The sequence below is a fragment of the Typha latifolia genome, chromosome 2 (genome assembly GCF_019914945.1).
Source record: "Typha latifolia isolate L0001 chromosome 2, TyphaL0001v2, whole genome shotgun sequence".
Classification (NCBI taxonomy): Eukaryota; Viridiplantae; Streptophyta; class Magnoliopsida; order Poales; family Typhaceae; genus Typha; species Typha latifolia.
Window position 1 is genome coordinate 13,795,350 of NC_133087.1, and position 10,104 is coordinate 13,805,453.

Here is a 10,104-nt window from a genome sequence, read left to right on the forward strand (position 1 = left end):
GCACCTCGGCTCAGCCCAATTGTTCTCCATCTTCCCTCTTTCCTTCTAGCCAGTGGCAGTAATAAAGAAATCAATCTCCTACCACCTCGATTACTCGAAACCACAGAGGTAGGGAGGTATACGAGATGTATTCGCTGCGGAGAGGTCTTCTCCTTTGCCACCGCAACCCTAATCTCTGGTCGAATGGGATCAGGGCATTCTCCACCTCCGATCCTTCTTCTTTGAGGAGATCCGTCGCGTCCCTCCTCGACTCTCTCTCCCTCAAGCAAGGTATTCCCGGATCCCTTACTTTGACTCTTTAAGAGCAAGATTCGAGTCCCGGTCTCTTAGTTGGTCTTGGTGTAAGTGTTATTTTGGTGCGTTCTACGCAAATCTCTTGAAAGTTTTGGAAATCCTCGCGAAAGGGCCGTAGTCAACATCTGTGCCGCTAGTTTTATTACTCGTTTGTCGCTTCACATCTTGATTAGTCGCAAAGTGAGTAGAGAGGAACTTGGACAATCTTTACCTACATTTCCCGCATTTTTCACCTTAAAAATCACTGCTTTGTTCAATTCATTTAGATCCTGGTTTAAATCTGATTAGCATCTCATCTTATCTCATATCTTGGTATCTCGATAATAAGGGAATTTTAACCAGTCATTTGAGACAATTGTTTCTTCTCTACGTGATTTGTGGGATGGGATTCGGGATTAAACCCAATTATTTTTCTTTGAGAAGTAGTTATTGGTCGTGAATGATTGATCTCTAGTCAATATAGTCAACTTGGTCATGACAACATATGGGAGGAGGACTTCTTATGCACATTATGTGCAACTACTTTGTCTCTTCTTCCTATTTGTACTGCCAATATAAATTTTGTAACTTTTAGATCGTTCTTTGTCTAGCTTTTACTTAGGATCAAGAGATCCATTTAGCACGCTAAAACTCATGTCCTCCTAGTAATCTCTGAATGGTGCATGAAAGATCAATTCTTTTCTTTTTAATATGCGTGAAGGATTACTATGGTAGACACACTCTTGCAGCTTGCAGATATGTGCAACTGCATTAAATTTGAAATAACATGGTTTTTTTGAAAGGTCAAACGCTGGTGCAGAACTGTGGAGATAGTGATATTGGGAAGCTTGTTGTCGAATTGGCAAAGGAGAGGAAACTTCAAACTATTAGCATAATTGAAGACAAACCTGGTACTCCTGAAATAATTGAAGAATTGAAGGCCCTTGGTGGGGATATAGTTGTTCCTGAAAGCTACACAAAGACATGGTATTTTCTCTATCTTTTTCCAGAGGCAAAGCTAGTAAACTTTTCTATTGCTAGATCCAGTTGTTTTCTGTTTATGATCAGTTTGGCAATTTTCTAAAGTTGAAGGCCTTAGGTATGCTCTTTAGATTTATAGATTGATTTATCACCCCTCCAAAAAAACGAGGAAAAAATATGTGTTGAGCACTGTCTTGTCAAGGAAGATCAGGACTTCTTGTCATCTAAAAGTATTATGCAAGTTTCTTGTTGTATATCTCCTCTTAACAATTTCTACATCTATTTGCACTTCTTTTCTCAATTTTATTGAGTTCCATCCTATTACTTAGTTATTTCGTCAGCCAGCTAATTATATTATTTCTGATTAGCTATGGATATGATATGTTCAATGGAATATCGATTACCACATTTTGGACAGTCTATGTAGTCGTATTCTGTATCTTGAGCACAAGGTATAAGTTAGTTTGAGTTATGAACTTATGATGGCCAATAAAAGAGTTAGTTTGACCATTTATCACCCCCTGAATATGGCTTTCAAACTGTTAATGTAGAACTGCCGCTTCCTTTTCTGCTTATGTATTTGGAGATCTTAGTCTTTAGGATCACGATTCTTTTGTTTTTTTGTTTTTATATAGCTGGGTTTTAAGAGAAAATGTCTTGTTTCTAACATGCTTATTACCCTTCAACTTTTTAGTGCTTCCAATTGATCTTCCCAAATCGAGTTCTTTGTTTGTCAAATTCGTTCTTCAGCCTTTGCTTTAGATATTAGTAGGTTGTTGAATATCTGTTTTCTTAACAGAATGACACCCATTATTTTTGCCACCGCCGAAGAGATACATGTGGACACAATTATGAAGGGGCATAACTCTAGTGGCTTGTCCATATATTATTGTGATAGGTTCAGGAATAATCAGCTTGCAACAATCTGAAGATCAGCCCAAATTCTTCTTAGGGAAGAACTTTCGAGGAAATATGCGAGAGATCTAACTATCCAATAGATCCGTAACTTGGACAGATTATTCCTCTTAAAGTAAGGAATCCAACGCAATCGAGATCACGTCGATCAAATTTCTAGATCAAAAGTTGTGGTGAACATACTGACTGTGGATCAGATGGTGGTGTGGGGAACATGAGTAATGGAATAGAAAAATAATGGTTGAGTTTTGTGGAAGATGGTGACTATGGTGGTAGGGTAGAGTATTAAGCTAGACGAAGGGAGAGAGAGTGGATCAATCCTTGAGAGGCAAGGGGGCATGGTCAGATTGAGGGAGGAAAAAGACGACGTCCAAGATTGGATGCCGTTGGAGGAAAGAGAGAGGGTTGGGAAGGAAAACTCTAATATTTCATCAATAATCCTTAATTAGATTGTCTTCCACATATTTAGATGCTAACTTATCAAATAAAATAATTAAAAGATAACCCTAGGATCATGCAGTTCGATGATTGCGTTCGAACGCGGTCGAGCGCGTTTGAACGCGAATTTCGCATTTTCTATCATTGCGAACGTGTACAGGCATTCAAACGGCGCGTTCGAACACGGTCAAATGCGTTCAAATGCACTAAACACGTTTCTTGCTTTTGCAAATGTGTGCATGCGTTCGACGGTCGCGTTCGAACGCCAAGAAGTCGCGTTCGAACGTGACTGCTAGAAATCTTATTCTTCCAAAACAAAAGTAAACAAAGTCATAACTAGTTGAATTGTAACATATTGTACTTATTTCTTCTGCATTTAGTTTCCTTATACTTGTGTCCGTTCAACCATCTTGCTTTCTCATGTTCTCCTCTGTCTATATTAGAGGCACTGTATAGAGAGATAGATGACATTTCTTGTGCGTTAACCATCTCTACTGTCTCTAGCAGGAAAATTTAAGTTCTTTTTAGAAACTTACAATTTTAAGGCTGTTGAATATATTATCCTTCTCTCTATACTTTTCCATTTTCTAGCATTAATTCTTCTTTGGCCTTTATATTTTACTAGTTAAAGAAAATTTTCTATCTTTAAGATTAAAAGTTGATAGTTCTTGATATTGGATCTAGTAAGAAGGTATATAAATATTACTTAAAATTGTTGTTTTGTTTAGTTCATGGTTCCTAGTTTCAGTTGATCTCAAGTGGGATCGGCCGTATCGGCCGATCCCGCCCGAGACGAGCATGGGTAATAGAAAAAGAAAGGGGAAAGAGAGGGAAAAAGAGAGAGAGGGAGAAAGAGAGAATTTGTGGGTTGCAACAGTAAGAGGGAGAGGGAAGAAGAGAGAGAGGGGGAGGAGGAGAGATGTGGAGAAAAAATAAAAATTAAAAAACTATGTTAAAGAGTGAAAGAGGTGGTAGTCGGTGAGGAAGATGGAGAGTTTTTTTAAGGGAGAGAGTTAGTAGGATAGAGAGAGAGTTAGTGGGAGAGAGAGTTAATTAGGGAGAGAGTTTGATAAGAGAGAATTAGTGGGCGAGAGTAAGAATTATTTTTAATTTGTGTGGGAGAGAGAGTGTGTGAGTAGTAGAAAGGGGGAGAAATAGGAATTGAGAAAATAATATTTATTTTTTAGTTTTTAGACTTTATATATGAATAGTTTATATTTATATCTTCTTCTTTTTTAAATTAAGAATTTTTTAGTATTTTAAAATACAGGCCGATATTGCCGATACCGCCAATATGGCCGATACATATAGTTTTTTCAGATGGCCGATTCCGATCCCGATTTCGATACTTGAAACCTTGGTTTAGTTACATAGTTGGCACCTGTGTTGTATACTTGTATCTGTTTATGGACTTGAGTAGTACACTTATGTGCATATAATTGGCTCAAGGAAGTCAAAAGAATGTTTTATATTTGTACTTCATCTGATTTATAATTTTTCCTTTTTCCTGTTGGCTTCTTTTCTTAACTCAACATGAGCAATACATATCAGAGACAAGAAATATGAACAGGATAATTTAACAAACTTCTTATGGTTCCTATCTTTTTTACTAATCTTTTAGAAGACTCTGCTGCAGACTTAATTTCTTCCCAGGGAAAAATTCTGAGATTATTTCAGTAAGCAACATGTTCTATATCACAGCCAGACAGGGAATGAGACTTGTTTGATTCATATATCTTTAGTAACTACATATGAAACCAACGCAAAGCAATACCTCCTAGAGGAGGAAGGTTCCAAATTGTCTTTTGTGGCTGCAATGTCTAGTTGGCATTGCATATTAGTCAATACATGCCAATGCATTGTGTTTCCTGAGTATATGTTAACCCTTTGGAAAGGGAATTTGGAACATTTAGATACTATCACTCATGGGTTGATTGTTTTCACCTTTGCACATTCTTGGTGGTCAATCAACACTCATTTCTGTCAGTTTGTTTGAGACACAATCTTAATACTGCAAAAAATTTCTCTTTTAGTCATCCCATTGGGCATTGTCTGTTCTGTTTGGCATCAGAGTTATCACTTAACTCCTTGCTGCATGTCTTTAAATGAGACAGTTTTAGAATAATTTATTCATGAGGTAGTGTTAGAGAGTCAGGTCAACTTATGATTTTGTTAGTAAATAATTTGATTGTGTCTCATTATAGTGACTATAAGTTCTACTGAAGCAGGGCCATCTTGAACCAAATCTGCTTTCTCTTCTATTATTTTATGCTTTTAAGATGAACCTCTTATTGTGGTCCAAAGAGCTATCTGGTTTACAAATAACATTCATAATTCCTGATTATTACCTAGGAAATGTAAATTTTGTACTGTGTAAGTGCTGAATAGACAAATAGTATATGAAGGTACACAGCTAATATCGTAACTTATTCAGGAAATCAGGAATTACTAGATTCCTTGAGCTGATTAAAGCTGATTGCTACTGTCCCCTTTATACTGATGTTTCATTGTTTCCATCTGACTTCATTCAAACCATGATCTGAATATCTTTTTTCCTGTCCATGTTAGTTGTGTTTTCTTTCTTTATCCAGATCAAATATATTATCAACACAATAGCCACTGACTTTTCTTTTGCTATGCCATTTCTTAAGTGAAATTGGTCACATCATTCTATTTCTTGTTTTGAATCTCTTGATTGCTTAGAAATACACAATAGAGATATTCACTTCAGTTGTTCTCTAGCATGAGCTAAGGAATTATTTGAATCTATTTTAGTTCTTTTAATGTGAGGTTCTGAATAGACCAGACATGCCTTTAGTTTAAGCTTCTCCATTCACCTCTTCTTCATTGAGTTCATAGATCTCGCAAGTTATTAGGAACTATTTACCGTTCATTTATATTTTGCAGTCATAATTATAACTAATAAGTTGTTTCTTCTTTTCCCTTCAAAGTTCAAACAAACTATGTAACTACATTGTAAGGTGCTAATGGTATACAGAAGTTTTTTTTTGTTAATATTGTTTGGCTCCATTATCTGCTGCCAGAATGGTATAAGTTGCTTACATTTTTTGAAAGTAAATATGCTATCTTTTTACCCTTCCAATGTGAAATGATTATGAATCTATGCTTGTAAAGACATTGCAGAAATTTTCTTATTTCAAAATTTTAGTTTCTTTCTCCCCTCGTACAATATTTTTGTTACACCTGGCTGAAGAAATCAATTACTTCTCTTTCTAGGTACATGAAACGGCTAGTTAGTGAAATGAGCCCTTCAGCAGGCATAAATTTTGGTGACGGGTACCAGGCCACTGCTGTTGGTAAGGCTGTGGTAGATGGAGGAACTTTGGTTTCATACAAGAAAAAGCTTCCAAAGCATGTTGTTTATGATGGAGCAGCCCGCAAAGAAATTGAGTGGGACGCATTCACAAAAGAGAAGAAGCTCAAAGTGTTGAATGTGTAGTCTGGCCCTATTGGTTCTTCTTTTTTTTTTCTTTTTCTTTTTTTGTTTTAATATAAGGAAAACTAGAGCTGTCGCTCTTGTTCAGATTTACCTGTTTTGCTTTGTTGCTACCGATAAAAATGAGGTTTTCCACCGCCTTCAAATAATTTGGTAGAACATGATTATTCTGGACTAATCAGCTGTCTTATTGTATGTGATGGATTCCATTGGAAATTATGTACTGTTCATTTTATTTCTATTTTTTGTTCTTTTTTTTTATGAAGTCGTACAGGGAATTTTATACAATCTGCAAAAAGTTGGGTAATTTGTTGGTCAGCCAACTGATTTGCTATGAAACGAAACATTAAATTGTTGTAGGTTGTCATTTTTGAAAGATAACATGATTCAATAATGCAGGAATGTGATGCATTTTTTTTTCTTCCGAGATCTCATATTTGACTTCGAAAAAGAGACTAGTTATGATTCACTGCCTGAGAACAGAATATTATTTTCAAGTGAAATGTGAAGATTTTGTTTTTTTCTTGACACAATGCTCCATCCTTTCATTTATAACAAAGCATGATATTATGGCCTGATTACTTTTTTCCTTTAGTATATGATTGATTAACAGAGTAGAAACTATTTGATACGGGAGTGTAGGTGATATATCCTTCTTGTCTAGTTAAATATGTTTTCACTGGTATTCTTTGAGTATCCTCAACTTACTCTCTTTTGGCTTAAATCTCTCAACCAGTCCCAAATTTCGAACAATCGTTGCCACTGCAGCCTCAATCCAGCACGATGTCGTGCTTCAGCTTGAGCTGGTGTCTCTGCTTCCATATCTGCTTCACCTACACCACCAACAACAAATTAAGATGTGAATCATTTAACCTTCTATAGTTCTAACTTCTAACTAAAGAGGCTATCTCTTTTCTTATCAAATTCAGAATTACCCTTAGAATCTTAGCTAAATAGGCCTCTATATGATCTGCACTATGACTCTTAATTACATTCTGAACTGATGATGGTCACCGAGAGAGAGAGAGAGAGAGAGAGAGAGAGAGAGAGAGAGAGAGAGAGAGAGAGAGAGAGAGAGAGAAGTATACTTATGGGGTCCTCATGTTGTTCCTGCTGCTGTTTCAATTGCTTGTTGAAGGATTTTGCAGCTGCAAATACATCATTAGGCCTCTCCCATCCTCCTCCGAACACACCATGAGCCTCCTTCGGCTGCGGGCGTATGAGAAACTCGAGCAGCGGCAATTCTTCGCTCTCCACCCAATGGATGCAGTTCACAGGGCATGAATCAATGGACACCTGCCATGAAAATAATCTCTTATCACATAACCAGTTAATCCAAAAATGTGAGATGCTATGTATGTATATCATAACTTAACAATCTCGCACTAGTTCCCAAAGACATAACAAGTATGGATGTTATGTATCACTCTTATCTTTGAGGATTATTGCAAAGCAATAATTTTCATAGAGATAGATTTGTGTCCACTCTTCCTGTTATTGTTAGTTAAGTTTTAACAAAAATAAGTGGATAACATGAAATATAAGACTCGAGATAGCATGTCAAAAATGTGAGGCGTAAAATCTTAATTGAGCTACCATTTTTTTCCATAAGTCAACAATGCAACTATGCAAGAAAAACAAATGAACATAAGGGAGGGAAATATAAGACCTATGCTTGTGATATTCTAACCTCGATCTTCTTCTCGGAGTCGCCAAATTGAACCTTGATACGTGCACATCCTAGAGTTTCATCCATCACAAATGTCTCCCCTGCGTGGTGCACACACTCCCTGCAACCTGCGAGGATTGCCATGCTATCTCATGAGAATGGAATGATAAGCTGAATAGCATCTAAGGGAGAGGATGGTTATAGCTTAGTGTTTGATGCTTCACCTATGCATTTATTCTCGTCTACAAAGAGAGCTTGGGATCTCAGTGGTCCATTCCATGAGCTATAACCATTCCCGGAATAATTGCTTTCAAATCCTCTCCTACTCTTGGCATTAGCACCATTATAATTTCTTCTCCTATCCTCTTTCGTTAAAGCACGGTATGCCTCATTCAGCAGAAGAGTGAATTCATGACCCTTTGATATATGAAACACCATAAAAAAGTGCAACACTTAATCTTCTTTTCTTTTTCCTTTACATACACATATTTCAATTAGTAGAGCCACATATTTTATGTTTGTACTTTGTGAGAAATATATTACACATATGTCTACTTCTACTCAGTAGAAGAAGAGAAACTATTGCACAATAAATTCATCTGGTTTAAAACAACATCAGGCCCACAATAAGTGAGGCAAATTTTTACTTTTACCTTAATGTTGAAAAACTTACTCAAGAATATTAAGTCCATTTTTGCATCTATAGTTAATTTAATTCATCTACATAGTATCTATCCGGCAAGAAAAATACAGGGAGTTGGAGTCAAAATAATAAAAGATCTATCCCGTAAGAAAACTAATGTCAAAAGTTGTTTGAGACATTAAAAACAAAATACAGGGGGAAGTTCGAATCATAAATATCCATATAGAATGGTATGAATGATAGTAAAGGCAACCATTAGAGTGATTGTTTTTATTATAAATTTCCCTTATTTCCTTAAACAAAATTAAGGATAGAGTGAAAGAAAGGAGTGGACCCTATGGCCAGCAATATCAGGATGGTGTTGCTTCTGTAATCTCCTATAAGCCTCCTTGATCTCCTGAGTAGAGGAGTCAATTGACACCCCAAGCACTTGATAGTAATCTTTAGGCCCTGCTGCTTCCTTCCCAGTTTTGGAACTGCAGCATCTTATGATGCTACTTGGTATCTGTCTCAATCTAGTAAACAGAGGAAGGAAGGAAGGAAGGAAGGAAGGAAAGAAAGAGCAGTTAAAATAAGATCAGAGAATATGAGAGAAACTACAAAGAGGAAATCCAGATTACTAGGTAGTGGATCGATTGGTGCTCACTTTGGTCCTGGCTTCCATGCGGTGGTCAAGTGGTTTGGATGAGTTGTTGGAGGTTTCAGGAGTGAGAGATGGATACAAGAGGAGGTGCTGCAGTCTATCATTTTTCGGTTCTTTTCTTTCTCAGTGGTTTCCTATTGTTGTTGCTCATTGGCTTTCTAATTTCTAGTCTTCATTGTGGATGGATGAAGAAGATATTTGCACGTTGCTTTAGAAAGTGTTATTTTTTTTATATGATATTTTCCTGGTGGGGTCCAAAACCTGGGAGTACATCGTCTGCAAGGAGGGTTTGAGGAATTTCTTACTTGCCACTCTTAAATAGCATGAATTTTCTGGCTGACGACCTTCTCGGTCGAAGAGCTTGAGGGTATAGTCTGTCACCGGTAACATCCGATTAACCCTAATCATGCCTGCGGCATTGGCGAGTACTTGGGGCTTCGAGCTCCTCCATCGTAGTCCCTCGTGAGCTGTGATAGACCTCCACCACTTTCTCCTAGAGTTACTACCCTTGCCTTGCCACTTACTGTGCCATCTCTCCCATATCCAGCGCCAAATCCATATTGGCCTCCATTCCATCCTCTTCCTTCCTCTGCTTACAGCGCCAATGATTTATATTAGACTTTATTGAGTTGAAGCTGCCCCCTCCTCCTCTGGCCGGTCGGCGATAGGGGGTCGCCGAGGCACTCCCCGCCGTTGGCTTAGCCTTTTTTTTACCGTCGTCATGGGGTTGAGCTAGAGTAGCTCGGGCTGGCTTGGCTCGAGGTCGTATTAATTAAAAAGTTTATCTTCTTTTTCCACAGACTAAAGAGAAAAATACAATAACTATATGATATATATACAATTATTCTCTTCTATTTCACAGTTATTATTCCTTTATAGTTCGTAATTATTTTATGTATTGCGTAAGTAAATATATGTGAGAGTGGGAGCAAATATTTATTATTGCTCGTATCTTTCAGAAGCAAAAAGTGACATAATAATATATTTTTTATATAAAAAAAAAGGCATACAATACCAAGAGAAAAAAAAAAAAAAAAGAACTGCGGGGTTGTCCTCTAAAAACGTGCATGTGTTGTGTTTGTACA

The 10,104-nt window shown here is 37.1% G+C and overlaps 2 protein-coding genes across 2 annotated transcripts; one reads left to right on the forward strand and one right to left on the reverse strand.

Moving 5' to 3' along the window:
* The first annotated feature begins 28 nt into the window (after positions 1–28).
* On the forward strand, positions 29–6,242 carry LOC140781622 (uncharacterized). The gene is made up of 3 exons (XM_073127689.1): positions 29–270; positions 1,077–1,260; positions 5,845–6,242. Exons 1-3 carry the CDS (start codon positions 126–128, stop codon positions 6,065–6,067), a joined length of 552 nt encoding a protein of 183 aa, XP_072983790.1. The 5' UTR covers positions 29–125; the 3' UTR covers positions 6,068–6,242.
* A 281-nt stretch (positions 6,243–6,523) lies between these two features.
* Positions 6,524–9,186, reverse strand: LOC140781621 (chaperone protein dnaJ C76, chloroplastic-like). The gene is made up of 6 exons (XM_073127688.1): positions 9,023–9,186; positions 8,711–8,891; positions 7,958–8,150; positions 7,755–7,861; positions 7,153–7,360; positions 6,524–6,897 (listed from the first exon to the last, which is right to left on the reverse strand). The coding sequence occupies exons 1-6, from the start codon at positions 9,121–9,123 to the stop codon at positions 6,764–6,766; spliced, it is 924 nt and encodes a 307-aa protein (XP_072983789.1). The 5' UTR covers positions 9,124–9,186; the 3' UTR covers positions 6,524–6,763.
* Between the last annotated feature and the right edge of the window lie 918 nt (positions 9,187–10,104).